Source organism: Ogataea polymorpha (assembly GCF_001664045.1).
Source record: "Ogataea polymorpha strain NCYC 495 leu1.1 chromosome Unknown OGAPOscaffold_5, whole genome shotgun sequence".
Classification (NCBI taxonomy): Eukaryota; Fungi; Ascomycota; class Pichiomycetes; order Pichiales; family Pichiaceae; genus Ogataea; species Ogataea polymorpha.
Window position 1 is genome coordinate 405,540 of NW_017264702.1, and position 17,377 is coordinate 422,916.

The 17,377-nt window shown below is 48.4% G+C and overlaps 12 protein-coding genes across 12 annotated transcripts; 5 read left to right on the plus strand and 7 right to left on the minus strand.

The window, feature by feature from the left end:
• Positions 1-102: 102 nt before the first annotated feature.
• Positions 103-1,305, plus strand: OGAPODRAFT_94713 (uncharacterized protein; the record flags this gene model as incomplete). The annotated part of the gene is made up of 1 exon (XM_018357605.1): positions 103-1,305. One exon carries the CDS (start codon positions 103-105, stop codon positions 1,255-1,257), a length of 1,155 nt encoding a protein of 384 aa, XP_018209815.1. The 3' UTR covers positions 1,258-1,305.
• Positions 1,306-1,495: 190 nt separating this feature from the next.
• OGAPODRAFT_94714 (uncharacterized protein) lies at positions 1,496-2,296 on the plus strand (the record flags this gene model as incomplete). The annotated part of the gene is made up of 1 exon (XM_018357606.1): positions 1,496-2,296. One exon carries the CDS (start codon positions 1,496-1,498, stop codon positions 2,294-2,296), a length of 801 nt encoding a protein of 266 aa, XP_018209816.1.
• OGAPODRAFT_101311 (uncharacterized protein) lies at positions 2,294-3,933 on the minus strand (the record flags this gene model as incomplete). Its single annotated transcript, XM_018353034.1, has 1 exon — positions 2,294-3,933. A coding segment is annotated over one exon (1,589 nt), but the record flags the coding sequence as incomplete, so codon positions are not given.
• A 400-nt stretch (positions 3,934-4,333) lies between these two features.
• On the plus strand, positions 4,334-6,982 carry OGAPODRAFT_13693 (uncharacterized protein; the record flags this gene model as incomplete). The annotated part of the gene is made up of 1 exon (XM_018353380.1): positions 4,334-6,982. One exon carries the CDS (start codon positions 4,334-4,336, stop codon positions 6,980-6,982), a length of 2,649 nt encoding a protein of 882 aa, XP_018209818.1.
• A 35-nt stretch (positions 6,983-7,017) lies between these two features.
• Positions 7,018-8,199, minus strand: OGAPODRAFT_9123 (uncharacterized protein; the record flags this gene model as incomplete). The annotated part of the gene is made up of 1 exon (XM_018356996.1): positions 7,018-8,199. The coding sequence occupies one exon, from the start codon at positions 8,197-8,199 to the stop codon at positions 7,018-7,020; it is 1,182 nt and encodes a 393-aa protein (XP_018209819.1).
• Positions 8,200-8,344: 145 nt separating this feature from the next.
• Positions 8,345-8,644, minus strand: OGAPODRAFT_9124 (uncharacterized protein; the record flags this gene model as incomplete). Its single annotated transcript, XM_018356997.1, has 1 exon — positions 8,345-8,644. One exon carries the CDS (start codon positions 8,642-8,644, stop codon positions 8,345-8,347), a length of 300 nt encoding a protein of 99 aa, XP_018209820.1.
• Positions 8,645-8,732: 88 nt separating this feature from the next.
• On the plus strand, positions 8,733-9,728 carry OGAPODRAFT_37371 (uncharacterized protein; the record flags this gene model as incomplete). The annotated part of the gene is made up of 1 exon (XM_018355338.1): positions 8,733-9,728. A coding segment is annotated over one exon (996 nt), but the record flags the coding sequence as incomplete, so codon positions are not given.
• A 56-nt stretch (positions 9,729-9,784) lies between these two features.
• OGAPODRAFT_77117 (uncharacterized protein) lies at positions 9,785-15,217 on the minus strand. The gene has a single exon (XM_018356275.1). It carries the CDS (start codon positions 12,002-12,004, stop codon positions 9,818-9,820), a length of 2,187 nt encoding a protein of 728 aa, XP_018209822.1. The 5' UTR covers positions 12,005-15,217; the 3' UTR covers positions 9,785-9,817.
• Positions 11,074-15,217, minus strand: OGAPODRAFT_16811 (uncharacterized protein). The gene has a single exon (XM_018354683.1). It carries the CDS (start codon positions 14,321-14,323, stop codon positions 13,514-13,516), a length of 810 nt encoding a protein of 269 aa, XP_018209823.1. The 5' UTR covers positions 14,324-15,217; the 3' UTR covers positions 11,074-13,513.
• OGAPODRAFT_13697 (uncharacterized protein) lies at positions 12,114-12,953 on the minus strand (the record flags this gene model as incomplete). Its single annotated transcript, XM_018353381.1, has 1 exon — positions 12,114-12,953. The coding sequence occupies one exon, from the start codon at positions 12,951-12,953 to the stop codon at positions 12,114-12,116; it is 840 nt and encodes a 279-aa protein (XP_018209824.1).
• OGAPODRAFT_49826 (uncharacterized protein) lies at positions 14,467-15,237 on the minus strand (the record flags this gene model as incomplete). Its single annotated transcript, XM_018355639.1, has 1 exon — positions 14,467-15,237. The coding sequence occupies one exon, from the start codon at positions 15,235-15,237 to the stop codon at positions 14,467-14,469; it is 771 nt and encodes a 256-aa protein (XP_018209825.1).
• Positions 15,238-15,337: 100 nt separating this feature from the next.
• Positions 15,338-17,377, plus strand: OGAPODRAFT_77121 (uncharacterized protein; the record flags this gene model as incomplete). The annotated part of the gene is made up of 1 exon (XM_018356276.1): positions 15,338-17,377. One exon carries the CDS (start codon positions 15,338-15,340, stop codon positions 17,375-17,377), a length of 2,040 nt encoding a protein of 679 aa, XP_018209826.1.

Consider the following 17,377-nt stretch of genomic DNA (forward strand, 5'->3'; position numbering starts at 1 on the left):
CATACGTATTTATGGAAGTGAATGCATATTATTTTTAATTCACTCTATGTAGGCTTGGCTTGCCTTTCATATATAATCTGCAATTCTCTTTACGTGACAACCATGTCTTCCACTCTCTCTAATACCCTGGGCTACAGCCAGCTCGCCTCGATCCACAGTTCTCTCGAAACCGCGCTAGTCTCTGCTCAGGCAGCGTACACTTCCAACTCTTATGACAAGGACGCGGTCAGAACTCTGGGAAGAGTCAGCGCAGAGCTGGTCTACTACTCCAACTTAGCCGTCATGGCCACCGCTACTGATGACTCTGTGCGCATTTCTGCCAGCTCGCAGGCGCTGTCTGCCACCGCATCTATCGAGTCTATCATACTCGACTCTGAATACCTTGCAGGTAGAAAACCTTCAATCCCTGGAAACGCCGTGTTTTTCGTACTCATGTGCATCTTTCTGGGCTTCCACTTGTTCTATGGATTCTACACCAAACAACGGTGGTTTGGCATTTCGTGGTCTTGCGGTCTCATTTTGGAGTTGCTTGGATACCTTGCCAGAACTCTGCTGCACGACAACATGACCTCTTTCAGTCTCTATGTGATGCAGTTGACCGGGCTCACCATTGCACCTTGCTTCATTATGGCCGGGATCTACTATCTGCTGGCTCAAATTACCATCATCGTGAACCCTGCTCTGTCTCTGTTCAAACCCAGTCAGTACACCTACGTTTTTATTGGGTCGGACATTATTTCCATTCTTCTGCAGGCTGCGGGCGGCGGAGTCTCCGTTGCCAATGACTCCAGGAACTGGAAACAGGGCAAGGCTTTGCTAATTGCGGGCTTGGTGTTCCAGGTGGTCTCGATGACCTTCTTTCAAATTTGCTGGTACGCTTTCCTGTTTCTGTGGAGTCGTGAGCTCCGCAAACACGGGGAGAGTGGGCTTGAGCCTCAATATAGCGGGATTCGGGCCCGGAAAGCTTTCAAACTTTTTCCGTATGCGGTGAGCGCAGCAGTGATTTTTATCTACGTCAGGTCCATCTATAGAATTGCTGAGCTCGTCGATGGCTTCGATAGCAGGCTTGCCACCCATGAAGCATATTTCTTTCCGCTAGAGTCAGCAATGATGACTCTGGCGTTCATCCTGCTGTCTGTCCTGCATCCAGGAACCGCTTACGGTAGAGGCGTGGTTGTTGTAGTCGACCACAGCCTCCGGGCTGTGATTGGAAAAGAGAAAAAGGATGATCAGAAGGTGTACGAGATGGAGTTATAGCCGTGTATAGCGATGGAATACCCTATTCTGGGAATAATACTGGTACGGGCGTCAGCGTTTCGCATCTTGCCAAGCCTCCCAAGCCCTACAGCAGCTAAGATCTATTGTTTTCAATGGTGCGGCGTAAATATATACTGCGCGCCATTGTTTAATTTTTCAGTAGATTCGTCAGCTCGATTCAACCCTTACCTCCTATTTAAACACAAGGACACCATGATGGAAGCCCATTCTCCTCACAATGTCTTCTGGTTACGCTTACCTGATTGAACATATTAATTTCGGCTCGGACTGCTTTCTCACAGCTTATTTTGGGCTCCTTCTGGCAGCACACCTGTTTTTGGTCTTCTACACTCGTCAGTTCCACTTTGGGTATGTCTGGTGCCTTGCAATGGCCGGTGAGATTGTCGGCTACATTGGACGCATCATGATATCCAAGTCAAATAACAAGACCACGGCAATTATCATGGACTCTGTCGGCCTCAACGCGGGATCTTCTCTAATGATAGCGGGCCTTTACATTTCTGCGGCAGGCATGCTGAAACAACGTGCTAGCACTACTGTCAGGGGGTCTCCCAGACTTCTGATAGTAGTGCTCGCCATCAATGTTGGCTCTATTGCCTTGTACTCGGCAGGAGTGTCAATTGAGCCAAATGGGGGCTCCGACTACCAGACAGGAAAAAATCTGGCTATTGCAGGAACTGTTATTCAATTGGCCCTTCTGATCGCTTTTCTTGCCAGCTGGCTTTTCTTCTGGAGAAGAGCTCACAGAGACTTCTGCCCAGCGGGGCAAATTCTATACTACAACAGTTTTCCAGCGGCCATAACTCTGGGTATGATTCTCATGGTGGTGCGCTCGTGCTACCGGGTAGCTCTTCAGGCAGAAGGAACAACTGGCAAGCTTTTCACCCATCCGATATACGTGGGAATTCTGGACTCGCTCATGGCTGCTGTCACAGCGCTCATCATGACCGTGTTCCATCCGGGGCTAATCGAAAGATCTGGTGTTAAAAGGCTGAGACCTGAGGAGTCTTACTATTAAGATTATCATTCGGTCAATACGTATTGATTAGTTAGATATACTCCCGGATTACTCAGAAACCTTTGGACTGTCCATCTCTTCATGCACAGTCTCAAAGCTCTTGATGACCTCACCAAGCTGGCCTCCACCTAGCTGAGTAATATCAAAGCCGTTTTCTTGAAGATATCTAAGGAAATTGACATCTTCTCTTTGCATGGCTTCTTGGTCAACAGGTGGAAGAAGGAAAAGAGCCAAGAGTCCAGCAACGATGGCCAGCGCAGAGGCCAGATAGAAGGGAGCCTTGAGTCCCATGTCTCCACTGTAGTTAGCCTGGAAACTTGGGAAAGCCCAAGTACCGCAGAAAGCACCAATTTTTCCAAATGCAGCAGCGATAGAATAGTAGACTCCACGCACAGGAGTAGCACACGTTTTGGAGGCAAGCAGACCAATCTGATCACCTGGACCAAACTCTCCAAAAGTCATGAATATACCGTACACCACAACAAAGCCGGCAATGTGTTGTTTCAGAGTGCTCAAAGAGCCTGCCATGGCAAAACCAATGATAGCTTGGCAGAAAACACCAATGACCAGCGTGAGTCTTGGGCCGAGGTAATCCGCCACAATGGCACCGAGGAAGGCGCCTGGTATGTAAAACAAGTTGAACACCACGTTCCACCCGAAAGTCTTGTAAAGATCACCGTCTGGGATGATTATATCAAAAATTGTTGACGAATAAATACCGAACGCATAGGCCGAGAAATCGTAGATCCACCAGATCACCATGACAATCAAAAGTCTGAACCAGTAGTACTTGAGAACAAGTAACCAAGGAACTCGAACATGTCTAAAATTGGTTCTCTGGAACTGCTTGTTCTCTTTGAACTTCAATCTAAGGAAAAACAGAGACAGAGGAGGAATAGCACCAAGGCCAAGCGTAATTCTCCAAACAGGCTGCAGGTTGCCAGGCTTGAAAATCCACAAGCAAACCATCGGCACAAAAGCAGACACAACGTAGCCAAAGTCGATCATGAAGTTGGTGAACCAGGCAAACCATCTGTTTCTGTGTCCTGCTGGCAAGAGAGCGGAAGCCTCTGCACAAGCTGCAGATCCAGTTGGGTACTCCGCACCGATGAAAATACCAAGGAAAAATCTATAACAAGTCAAGGCCGAAAAGAGACCTCCTGGGTTTCCACCATACTTGGCTTCTGTTCCGACACCCCACGATCCGGCGGACAAAATTGCGAAAAAGATAAGGCCTGCAGAAGAGATAAGCATACCGGCTTTTCTACTGACGTAATCAGAAAAGACTCCAAAAGATAACTGACCAACGACCGTTCCCACAAATGCAATGGAACTGACGTTGTTCATGGCGTCCGACTTGGTAAATGCTTCGGTACCGTAGATTCTCTTCAGACAGGTGGTGGCCGTACCCACCGAGTTGTTCACGTAACCATCAGAAAACAGTCCTGCACCGGCAGTGAAAATCGGCCAGTAAGACTTGGTTTCCTCTGTCGGTTTTAGGGCTTCCTCGGGTATGTATGCCACCTTGCCCGGAGACACCGAAGGCTGGATGATATCCTCATCTAGGTCAGACTGCTTTCTTCCCAGGGTGATCTCCTTCCTAAGGACTCTTGGAAGATCTGCTAAATATGTCATAGAGAATTTTTGGCTCTGATTTTCTAAGGAAGTTTCTGGTATTTATTATTATGCGTATCTATCTATTTATGAAATGCACCCGATTTTCGCACGTGCAAGAAAATGGCCCAACGAAATTAAATGTTCAGAATGCTCATGGGTGGTTGATCAACACGATGGGAAGTTATAATTATGACACAGCGAGCCCCAAGATGATAACCTGCATACAACGCCAATGCTGTGATTTATTCCATATACTTGTCTTATGTTGCAACACCGATCTGCTGCTTGGCGAGAGGAGAAAATAACGCAGACAATAGATAGGCGACATCTTTGTCGACCATCGACAGCTACGTTTTTTTTCACCCCCGTCAGGTCAACTATTATTTTTTTTTACCTTCAGTCTAAAAAGCGCGTCGCGTTATGGATATCCTTGACGAATTGAGCGACCTGCCCGCTGTGCGCAGAACTTTCAAGGCCTCAAGTAGGGAGACCGACTTCACGCAGTTCAGTATATTTCAAGATGCCACGCAGCAAGATTCTCAGTCCACGCAAGTGATCGAGCAGGAGAAGACCAGTAGTTTTGGGCTGCTGGGTATTGACTCGGGGTTTATTGGAGCGGTCATGAAGCGATTGAATGGTGAAAAGGAAGAGTCAACCGAGCACGCTAATGACAGCGAAGATGAGATCGCGCCAGAAATTGAGCCCGAGGAACGCGAAAAGACACCACATAGTCTCATATTTGAAAAGCCCATTACCGAGGTGCCCACCACACAGCAGGTGGATGAAATATTGCGTGCTGAAAGCGATGATGCGGAGGACCATGAAGAGACACAGGAATTTGTTCCTGATCGTCAGGTCAACCCTGAAGACGACATTATTTCTGCAATACCAGACTACGACAAACTAAGTGTACAGGACAAGATCCAGGCCCGTATCAACGAGAAGCGGCGCCGAAGAGAGCTTGAAGAACAGAAGGGTGCGATGCCTGTGCCTGTTGCAGTGCGCAAAGAGCGGAAAAAGCCCATCAATCCGCTCGTTGAGGTGGTGAAGCAAAACGAACTGATCAAAAAATCTGCCTTTACAGTGAGGAAACAGGACGCGTCAAAATTTGATCCGAAGAAGCTGGTTGAAGAATTCATGGATTCAGATGAGGAAACTTTCTCCGACGCCGCCAAGGACACTCCCCAGACGTCGCCCAAGGATGATGGCTCTGCCGAGATGGCCCAAATGCAGAAGGGAGAAATGGTGGAACTAGAATCCGACTCCGACGACGATCTTGCGCAAATCAAGTTTGGTGCGTCCAAAAAGAGTGTTTTTGAGGTCCGTCGCAAACTTTCCAGAAAAGAGCGTCCTCCACCTGTCACGCTGAAGAACCTGATCAAAGAGGAAAAACGGCGTCAGATGCAGGCGCTGGGCCGAAAACATGTGGAGGTGGTCATGGAGGACAAGGAGGACGAGATCATGAAGATGATGCAGAATGAGATCGAACGTAACAAGCGGCTGAGGGAGCGCGAACGGAGTGCCGCCGAGCGTCGGAAGCGCGAGAAGGAGAGGCTGCTAAGGGGTGAAATAAGTGAGGATGAGAGTGATTTGGACTACGACGGGGCAGAGGAGGAAGAGGAAGAGGAAGAAAAAGAAGAAGGAAAAGAAGAGAAGAAGGAGGAAACCGACGAGGACACTGGAAAGGTCGCGCACCCTACGGAACCACCAAAGTCGCCGTCGATCACCTTTGAGTTGCAAACTCAGGAAGTCAGCTCAAAACATTTTGGGCCGATGTCGCTTTCTGAGGCGTTTGACCAGACTTTACCCAACAAGTACGACGGGATGAGCTCTTTGGATGTGATGAGACGTCTGGCCGACGGTGCCGACGAGACGATGAACACGAGCATCAGCGAAACTACAGAACGTCATGATGAGAGTGTCACAAACTTCCAGCTCGGCACGTTGCCCGTTGACGAGCCGGACGTGCCGAAAACCATACTTGAGAGTCAGAATTTTCTGCCAGATACTCAGAATGACGAGTCGGAGGCTGTTCGAGACGCTGTGCGCGAAGCCAAGCGACTTGCTGAGCAGAAACGCAGGAAACGCGAGCAGGAGCTGCGGAGCAAGGGCTTGAACCAAATTTTGGAGAACGAGGCCGAGGAGTCCGAGGACGAGTGGCAAGGAATGGGAGGCTACGACAGCGAGATTTCTGACGAGGAGAACAGTGAAGATGAGAAAATGCTGAACGACGCTGCGATCGACGTGAACGGCGATGCAATCCGCGAAGCCCTGTTGAAGAACGAGGTAGCTGCGGATGACGAGATGGTGAAGAAGATATATAAGGATATCAAGACCGGGGCTTTCAGAAAACGGCGCGCACGTGACGGCGCATACGAGCTGGAGCTGAGCGACGACGAGGACCAGCAGATACTGGAGTACTACAACCGGCGTCGTCTGGAGCAGCAGCGGCAGCAGATGCTGCAGAGCAAGGACGTCAAGGAGCTTGCTAAGGACAGCAACCGCAAGGCGTTTTTCGACACCATCATGGAGACCGAGGAGAGCAGCTACCAATTTGAAGAGGAGCCAGAGGAGCCAGACGACGAAGATAATGTGGGCGACGAGGACGAAGAGGAGGAGGCTCTGGTGATGCCTAAAAAGCGGAAAATCACGAGGAAGCAGATCCGGTCAATGATCTCGTTCCTGGAAGACGACGACAAGCCTCAGGAAGCCATATACATAGACGACGACGGCTACGAGGAAATTAGACAGATGCGCGAAAGCTCTGTTGTGCTGGCCGAGCGGACAGAAACACAACGGGTGGAGGCTCGCGATGAGGAGGAGGACGAAGACTTAGGCATTCTGGCAATGAAATCGATCACCTCGAGCTTCCGGATGAGCTCGCTCACAAATGAACGGAAAGTGCACGAGGTCAATGTGACGACGAGCTCCAAGCCCGTTGGAGACGGTCGCGGAGCGGTTACATTCCTGACAAAGGCCCCGCGGCTGCTGAAGCCCAAGGAGGCTCGCATCGAACAGACGTTACATAGGCGACAGCTCAAGGTAAAGGGCGGCGAGTGGAAAACATAGTGAATATAAATGCCATGCAATTAGGTTTATTTAATCTAATGTCTGCTGAAATCCTCCAGATTGCTTCTCAGAGCGTCCCGGAGTGCACCGTGGCTGACTCTCGTGCTGAGAACGTCGCCCATCCTGTGACCAGACCCATGTCGTATGATCCGGCCCTTCCTATCGAAAATCATGGTGGAATGCGCTCCACCTCGAGCGCTGTCACGAGGGATTACGTAGGCTGCCGGCTGACCTATCAGCCGGCCTGTTTCGCTCGTCACCAGCGAGCTATTAGGTATTAAGTTGGCGAGCCAGTTCTTCTGCGGTAACGGCTTCCGCGCCGGTCTGTTTTGTACCAGGGTGTGTAAAGCGTCCAATGTGGATCGCGGCCTGAACGACATCTCGCTCACAATGTCTGTCATCTCGTTGGCTACCACCGGTCGTCCTGCGCCGATCTGTATAGGTGCACACTGCGGCTCGCTGCGATACCACTCAATAACATCTGTGCCGCTAACCATGCTCTCGTTGTCGCTCGCGTCTAGTTCCAGATTCGGCTCGTGGTTCGAACAGTTATTGAACTCGATTTCAATGTCCTCCAAAGTACGTGTGGATCTGCGCCCCTGTGGCTCTTTTCCGTCTGCCCCAGAGATGACGTCCAAGAAGGGAGCATCGAATCCTCTCACGGGCACAAAATGCTGATCTGGTGTCCAATTTGAGCTTTCCTTGTCCCGAACTGGCTCTATTGACCCCATGTGCGGCTTGAAGTCCAGATCAACATCGTTCATTGTCACCCGGAGAGAAATCGAAGTATCGTCTGAGGTTTCATTTCCCGAAAAGAGAGATGTCTCGTTGGACTCGCTCGGATAGCTGGTGTCATTGTCTGCATCGCTCTCTAGATGACTATCCTTACCAAGCTGTCCATTGAGATACTGGTATTCTCTCTGTAAATTCTCGATAGTGGTTTCTGTAGCTTTCCAACTCAGCCCATTGTCTTCGTCGCGCAGGGTTTGGGACTCCAAAAGCTGTGTGCGTAGCGTAAGAGACGTCAAGTTTTCCAAATATGCAGTAGAAGAGTCGATCTTGGAGCTCAATTCTTGGATCTTATTCTCATTGGCTACCAGATCTGCCTGGACACAATGCAGGGCCTGAGAGAGCTCTGCGTTGGCTCGCATAGTCTCCTCAGACCGGGCGGTGAGCACGCTTAGTTTATGGATAAGCTGGTCCATCCGCGCAGTCATGGTGACTCGTCAGATTAAAGGTAAATAAAAACACACAAATTTGGACAATATAAAACAATAGCGCAGGAAAAATTTACAGAATTATTGATTTGTACGGCTCCTAAAAATTCAGCTGACATAATCGTAGCAGTGACATTAATGCTGGTTATTTAGACTCGGATCCTGACTTGTGCGACGAGGCTTCAATGGTAACGCCGCTGAGCAGATCCAGCTGACGTTCAAGGTCATCGTTTTCTCTGGATTTCTCGGTCTTTGTTTGCTGGTCGAGCTTATGGTCTGTCTGCAAGTTGGCAAACACCCCCTTGTCCTTTTTGAAATCTGCGCTCTTCAATAGCTCCCCTACATTTTGGACCTCATTATTAAGCTTCTCGACCATCGCCCGGACCGTTTTCGAGGGCGCTCGTTTAGGCCGTTTCTTCGATATTCTGGTGCTCTTATTTTTCATATGTGCACAGTATTTTTTTTTAATTATTTTTTGGTAAATTTTTTGTAAATTTTTTTCATATCTTGTATCGCCACAAATGCCTTCCACATACAACAAAGACAAGCCCTGGGACACGCCAGACATCGACAAATGGGCGATCCCTGAGTTCAAGCCGGAGGACAACGCATCAGGATCACCTTTTCTCGAAGAGTCGTCTTTCATGACCCTGTTCCCTAAATATAGAGAAGAATATCTTAGACAGATATGGGGGGATGTCACCAAAGCGCTTAACAAACACCACATTGCCTGCACGTTGGATCTAATTGAAGGATCGATGACAGTAAAGACGACAAGAAAAACGTACGATCCGGCGGCAATCTTGAACGCTAGAGACTTGATAAAGCTTCTTGCGCGGTCTGTTCCATTCCCGCAAGCTGTCAAGATTTTGCAGGACGATACTGCATGTGAGATCATCAAAATTGGCAATATTGTGGCCAACAAGGAGCGGTTCATCAAAAGAAGACAGAGACTGATTGGTCCGAACGGAAACACCCTCAAGGCTTTGGAGCTTCTGACTGGGTGTTATATGCTTGTTCAAGGTAACACAGTGGCTGTGATGGGTCCACACAAGGGTTTGAAGGTGCTGAGAAGGGTTATCGAAGACTGTATGCACAATATCCATCCGATCTACCACATCAAAGAGCTGATGATCAAAAGGGAATTGGCCAAAAGACCGGAGCTTGCCGAAGAGGACTGGTCGAGGTTCCTACCGAACTTCAAGAAGCGGAATGTTGCGCGTAAGAAGCCTAAGAAGGTCAGAGAGAAGAAAGAGTATACTCCGTTCCCACCTGCGCAGACCCCTCGTAAGATTGATTTGCAAATTGAGTCTGGTGAGTATTTCCTTGGTAAGAAGGAGAAGAGGGCCAAGGAGTTGCAAGAGAAGCGCGAGAAGCAGGAGGAGATGAAGGAGCTGAAAGAGCAGGAGAGAGCCAAGGACTATGTCGCTCCTGAAGAGAATGTGAGAGAGAACAAGCTTTTGGAGAAGAGCAAGAAAGATAAGCAAAAGAAGGAGAAAAAAGAGAAAAAAGACAAGAAGGAGAAGAAGCGCAAGAGCGAGGACGATGACGGGGAGTCGAAGAAGAAGAAGAAGAAAAAAGAGTAGCGGTTTATAATAAAATGCATTAATGTACAGAATCAGGGAGTCCAGCGCCGCGCAGTATCCATCGTTGGGTCTGCGAAGGATGTAGAAGAGTCTCCCACATGCCGAAGCCCATAATTTGGCTGGAAAGTGACAACGGTCTCAAACGAGTCTAGACTGCTGGCCGACTCCCGTTTTCCGTTGTCGCGCAACCTCATCAGCAGCTGTTGTAGTGTTTGATTTATATTGCCAGGGCCTGCGAAAAACTTGTGTGACTCAGGATCAACGTCTCTGAATTTCAATTTTTCAGGGACGGCGAGCGATGATTCTGATTGCTCTGTGTTTTGCCAAGTTTGTTCGGTTTCGAACGTGCTGACACTTTCCTGTGTGTCTTTTTTGGAAGGCAGCAGCCAGGCCATGAATAAGGCAGCCACAAAAAATAAGAGCCATACTCCCAACAGCACCATAGATATATACAGTTCGATTCTCAACGAGGATTTATACTTTTCCACCAATTTGTCCCTGGTTGTTGCCAACGTTGATTTGGTGTCGTTCAGATACTGATCAACAGAACCAGAGTCCTTAGAGTCGGTCAAATCGAAATCCGCAGGGTCGATTCGGGGTAACGTCACTTGCGAGTGGTTGTGGATCCATGAAAGTGCCTTTTCGACTTTCTGGATTTTGTGCGTCACTGTGCACCCAACAATGCCGCTCACATATGGATACAACGGAGTGTTGCCAAAAACGTCAGAGATCTTGCCGTTCATCTCGTCGACAAAATCTCCCAGAGTCGCATTGAGTGAGCCCGTGCTGTTGTGTATCCAGCCCAAGACGTCATCATTAATGGATGCCTCCTGATCGGAAATGTATAGATTCGTGTCGTTTGCCCACTCGACAAGAGAGTTGTTCACACTGGAGCGTATCTGCAACCCAATCGACTTGAAACTAGAGTCAAGAGCAGTGGCATCTTTTCGTGAAAGCAGATCCAGCAAAACTAGCTGCAATATGAAAGTTGCTATTCCGGCCAGCGCAAGCAGCAACACAGGCAACATTCGGTCACTAGAAATGTAGTTGACCACCCACCGCACGGTGTTGAGTCGTGTGACACTCGGCCCGAAAAACAATTTCCCCAGTTTTTGCCCTATTAGGAAACTGTATCGATTGCGTGACATGTCGACAAGCTCTGCTGCAAGCTCATCCTTGTGCTTGGTTGCCGCGGTTGCCTCAATTTGGTGGAAATTGCTTACGATATCTCGAAGGCGGTCCCACTGCTTTTTTTCCATAAATATCTCGAACGCAATGAATCCCAGGGCTGCAAAAACAAGAACAATAAATATGATGTTGGACGCTTTTCGCAGCAACTCGGCAAGGTCTTCATAAAATTCATCTATTCCGGAGCCGGCACAAAAGGCCATGGTCTTTTTGTCCGGGACCAGCAGCTCGTCGGCGTAAAACTCGTGGTCAAGACGCATCGACACCTTTTCCTTTATGTATTCAAACGGCTCACTAACAAGGCCTTCAGTGTAATTCATCACGTCGTCAAAATCTGGAAGGCTTTTGGACAGACTTTCCAGCTTGGTGTTGATGGACCCCGTAATCTGCCAGTTCTTGAGCGACGAGATAGTTAGATTGACCTTATTCATGCTGCTGCTCACATCCGAGTCACCGTCGTCGTCAAAAATATCCTTCACATCCTCGTACGACTCGACTAGAGCATTGATCACCTTTGAAACACCGTCCAGTCCATCTTGCAGTTCTTCGGCAAACGACTTCACCGTGTCGTTTGCCAGCGAAATAACGCTCTCGGTAGCGTTCAAAGCAACCTCTGCGGTGGCATCCACTGTTGCTGTAAGCACACAAACATATGTTCCAATGGTCATCTCAATGGCAAACATTATCAGCCCTTTTGAGCTGGTTAAAACCATGTCAAGAATCTCCATAAAGCCCTTGTTAGCTTCGCTCAAGCCCTTGGCTATCATCACGTTTGCGCTCTTGGATATATAATGCGGAACGCTGGCCAGTGAAGAGGCGTAGGTCTCTGCATTTGAACAAGTGCTATAAGTCTGCTTTCTTGCCTGTTCTAGAGACGTATTGAGTGAAATCCGAAAAAGAAGAAGCTTGAATAGCATCAGGATCATCACGATCGTGTACTTGTTTAGCCAGACCTGCGACAGCCTCTCCTGAAAATTGAGAAAAGGCCTCCGGTAGTTCGAATTGTTGACAGTTCTCAGATATGTATCCATGAGTCCTTTTGGACCCTTCCTGGCGCAAACTATATATACTCGCTGGTCTTGCTACACTCTTAAAACGAGTTGAAAACTGCACAGCCTCGGGAAAAAAACAGACCCTTGCTTATATAAACTTATAAATATTCCAGCCCAGTGAATAGGTGGCCGCCGTATGAAGCACTTCGCACTTGCCGGCTCGCGCAGCACCAAGAGCCACAGCAAGGGGCAGGAAATGCTCAGGGGTGGGGTGTGCAGCTCGGTACAACCGGTTCAGCTGGGGATCTGTCTCCAGTTTCTGCAGACCTGAGAGGCCATTTCCCCGTGTAAGGGTGTTTGTGAGCCAGGAGTTGAAGGGTTCCACGTAGGGCAGCGGCTCGCTAGAGTTGATCATGGCTCTGTGCAGATCCTGAAGGTTATGCACAGACATTCCCGAGCAAATAATAGCCACGTTTTTGGCACGCAGATCATAAAGGGCTTCGCCGAGCCGGTAGCTGTCAAGAATTTTCGGAGAAGGAGGCAAAGATACCTGGATCAACGGAATCTCCAAATCGAGCCGATTGGTGTCTTGGACGTCCGGATTTCCGAACGCAACTCTGAGGGGAGTCCAAACACCGTGATCCAGGCCGCGTGACTCGACTGCGGCAGGGATCCCCTTGTCTTGGAGGGTCTTGACGATTTCTTTGGCGAAGGCGGGCGAGCCTAATGTGTGGAATTTGGTTTCATAGTATTTGCATGGAAAATTGTAGAAGTCGTAAACCAATGGGTTCTCGCCCTCGTTGCTGGACACCAGAACTTCATTGGCAGTCTCCCAATGGGCCGATATGCATATGACGTAATACGGTCTGGAGCTCAAGATTTTTGGCCCGAGCTTGCGGACAGTGTCCCAGGCACCGACCTCTGAGCCGGCGTTGCCCTTATCTGCAAACGTTGGCCCTCCATGAGAGATGAAGTACACGGGGAGCATGTTGATGGGCGTGTTTAGCAAATATTAAGCAGTATTTATAAATCATCGAGCCGCAACTTCACAATTAGTCAGAAACGTATATTTTCTTACTAAGCTTACAAACCACGACATATCACGAGACGAGATAGCAGGAGATCAGTAGTCCTTTGGGCCTGAACTTTCAGAGGAAACGCTCTTGCGCGCAGAGCCAGTGCCTGCTCTTGGAGGGAACCGTGGGTCGCCCTCCTCGACAGCGTGTCTGCAGGTGCACCAGAGCTCTCTGTTGGTGTTACTCATAACCTCGGAGACGTGAGAGCCACATCCGGTCCACGATTTTCTCTGGCAAAGAGGGCAAATGGCAGTCGAGCACATGGATTGAACGCAGTCGAGAAAGTGCACTTGGCGGATCGATATTTATATACCCCGGACCAAAATCCACCAATTTGAGCGGTGCACCGCGCGCTTGTGCAGACAAAAATCCCGAGATAGCAAGATTATGACACAAGTCATGCAATTTACAAGTGGGTTACTTGCAGATAGTAGATAAGAAGCCTGTCCCCGACCCTGTATTGTAGAAGTATCTATGCTTTTTCGATAATTAAGTCCGCGTCGTTGTCGGCGTCCATGACCAAGGTGATGTTTGGTCCTGATCTGACGGCGTCAACTTTTGGAGGGTCCACGACAGCTGGAGCAGCTGGTGCGCTCTCCTCCTCCTTTTTCACCAGAAGCGTAGGACCCACGGTCTCGGTGATGTCACCCAATCCCCAGAAGGTCATCATGGCCACAAACGCGGTAGCCATGGCGACCTCTGGGTCCACCTTTGTGTCATCTAGTGTCAACTCGTAGTCGAACTTTCTCTGTCTCATGAGTCTCACCTTGGCAACTCTCTCTCTGACCTCCTCGTCGTTGCCTCCAGGGTTGGTGAACTTCTCCAGGAATTTGGAATTCCTGGTCCATCCGTACTTGTGGCCGTCGTTCAGATAGAAAGTTCTAAGTCTACCGCTCAAGCCAGACTCGCTGTTGATCACTCTGTGTTGCAATCCTGGCTTGTTGTGGAAGTCAAGCGACTTGAGGAAAAATCCACAGCGGATCGTAGCAATCTCTCTGTACGAGGGAAGGGTGCGCAGAGACCAGGTAGGATTTAGAGCACTTTCTCTCTGGAAAATGTACACCTTCTCACCCTTCTCGTTGAAAACATTGACAAGGACTTGTCTTCTGTCGTTGTCTCTTCTAATGTAGAAGGCCCTGTTAGGCGCAGAAAGAGGCAGAAAGTTGGCATCTGTGATATGGACGTCCAGCAACTCTCTCAAATAAGCATGAGAGATAAAGTAGGTAGCCAGCGTCGTGAGGGAGCTCTGGACATACACGGCAGGCGATTCGAAAACTGGCATTTTGCAAGGAAAAACAGAGCAATAACTTCAAGAAGACCAAGAAGATAGCAAATTAATAGTGCTCTCTTTTTATACTTGGGGCCGGCGCGTAGCTGCTACCCTGGCCCGCGCGCAGGAAAATACATCGCTCCAAGATTACATCATCATAAAATGCCCCAGGCATCTTCTGCACCGTGACAGAACTTGCTGCATGCGACAGATGCAGACAGCGGATACTCCGACAGTCCGATCTTGTCGTCCACGAACTCGTCCGCAAAGTTATCCTTTCCACGAGCCATGGCTCCCACGAAAACGCAGATGCTTTCATCTGGCTCCAATTTCTTAATGTAGTCCTGCACCCTCACGACCGGCGCATCATACGAAAGCGTGATCTTGCGGCACTTTGTTGGCAGATGGTCTGTGATTGGGTTCTTGATCACCTTGAGTAACTTTTCCTCAGAATTGACCGATCTGATGGACAGCTTGTGCAAAAGTTGCACCATAAGCCCTGAAAACCGCTTGAAAGTTCTTGGAATCCGCACCGAAGGGTTCACTTCTATGAGAACACCCTTGGCAGTCTGTATGTACACTTGCAACTTACCAGCCTTGTTGATTGGTGAATCAAGAAGGGTCAGCAGACACTGGTGAGTAATATCCGGTCTAGCACCAGAAATGTCTCTCCCCATTTTGCGAAGCAGTCCCTGGTGATCGTCACAGTTGAGCAGGGCGTACTTATCGCTTCCAGGCCCGCCGCCAGTGCTGATCTTGTGTGTTTCCAGACATGCCTGCGACAAGACCACTACCAGTCTCTGTGTATTCTTATCTTTCGAAGACAGTGGTGTAGGTTGAACTGGCACAAGAGAGGCAGGAGGAACAGCCGTCTCAGCCTTCGTCTCAGTCTTTCTAGCCTCAGAGTTCTTAGTTCCTTCCGTCATTGGAATCTAGCTGAATAAAATTTATATCAAATTTTTTTTCCACCCGGTCGTGCATCTATTGTCAAGAACATAAATATTGATTTAATCTAGCATTGTTGATATGTCCTTAGACTCGTCAGACTCTTTTGACGATGACGACGTGGACTTTGATCAGCTCTACTCAACACGTTCCCAATCACGCGGGCCTTCAGGAGTCGCGTCGGTGCCTCCCGAGCCCAGCACTGATCCGTTGGTTTTAAGGGGCGAAAACGCGATTCTTCGAGCCCAGCTACAAAAGATCAGCGACAAGTTCGAGCAGGAAAGCAGGAAGCTAAAACAACATTATCATGTGTTACTAAGTAAACAAGAAGAGCGCATCAATGAGCTCATGGACAACGTCAACAAGGTGAAAGAGGACAACGAGTTTCTGACGTCTGAAAACAAAAGTCTGGCAGCCAAATACCTCCCGGCTACCAAGAAGCGGCGGTTGCAAGACGAGTCAATAGAGCTTTCCATGTCTGATGTGTCTGTGGGATCAGCAGGTACAAAGGACACGAGCACTGCGGCTCAAGATGGCCCTCAAACGGTGGCCATAATCAATCAAGTTTCAATATTTCAAGACGACAAGAACTCGTTTATAGAGTCCATTTCGTCACATGTCATTCCAGGAATGAAATGTACAACACTGGGCTATTTATCGAACATATCGTCGACCTTCAATTACGAAAACAGGGATTTCCATATATCAAAAGAGCGAGAAAGCATCAAAACTGCAATTGTGGACTACCTGATCCGGTTTGAGAATAAAAATAGAATTGATATGCTACTGAGTAGCTTTGTCGAAATTCTGTTTGATTATGTTGTGCAATCACTTGATCGAGATAATCTTTTTGCGGCTCCCTTCTTGCTGTCGCTTATTCATTTCAGTCTAAATTATAGACCCAAAGCAGTAAGCTTTCAACTGATACAAAACTCAATGAAAAGTGTGAACCACTTGTTACAATACTTTAGCACCGTACTCAAACAGGATCAACCATATCTGTCAAACGAAAATATGGACGTAATAACGACAGCAAACTCAGCATCCACAGACCTCAAGCTTGACGTTGTTCAGAAGACCATGCACAAGAAAGTCCTTGATGTGTTTGTCACAGTCTATTTGATGGATATCATGGAAACTTTGAGCAAGCTTTCAACGTATCTTGATACACCAAACAACCCAACGCTAACAGAGTATTGGTCGCATTTCCCAAAGTCATTATTATTGCATTGCTTGTCATTGAAAACACCAATTGGATTTGTCTTCAATCTGGTGGAAATTCTAGCTAGCTCAATTACCAAAGATCGATTTGCTTACACAGACAACTCGCAATCGAAAAAACACACACTTACCAAAGAGTCGACAGATATCCTCACGAACCTCATCATCTTCATTACGCAGGGGCTGGAGCAAGATATGTGTATATACAGTCTCAACAGAAATATCGGTAGCAACGCATATGCTCCCTTACTAGATATTCTGGTTCCTGATCACGCTTCGCCCAAACCCATATCCCATTCGTGGGATGAATATAGGCAAATACTCGAAACGAGTTCGAGCATAGGCCACCAAAACAAACACGAAACCGCGGTCTTAAAGCTTCGTATTCGCATATTGCAACTTTTTGAGGTTTACTTCTCCCAGCGAGCTGCCAGCTCAATAAAGAGGGAAATTATTACACAATTTGTCTCGTCAATGGTGACGCAGCTTGGATTTGAGCAGGAGCTGATTTATAGAGCGCCACGTGCAAACACAGTCAGCTGCAGATTGCAACTAGTCTCTCTTATTATGAGGCTCGTGCATTTCATACTGCTGTCATCAGGACAGGTTGCGATATCTGATTTGCCGGGAACTACGCTACGCGAGCTCGTTATAGCCCTGCTACGAATCTCTGCAGACAGTTTAAAGCCGCTGGCACTGGAAACAATTCGGCAGTGGCGTGAACAAGGTCACGTGCCAGAGGTTTCTACCTCGCCGAACGGGGTGGAGATCAACTACGACGACTGGACGATCGACATGGCGCGCGATGTGATTGGCCAGTGTATTACGGGAGACGAAGCTGACGCACTGCACTATAGCATCAACTATGACATCCCGGACGACGATATTATGTTGGAGTAA

Excerpts from the sequence above, each read along its gene's own strand:
- OGAPODRAFT_77117 (XM_018356275.1), bottom strand. The coding sequence starts at position 12,004 with ATGGATACATATCTGAGAACTGTCAACAATTCGAACTACCGGAGGCCT.
- OGAPODRAFT_16811 (XM_018354683.1), bottom strand. The coding sequence starts at position 14,323 with ATGCCAGTTTTCGAATCGCCTGCCGTGTATGTCCAGAGCTCCCTCACG.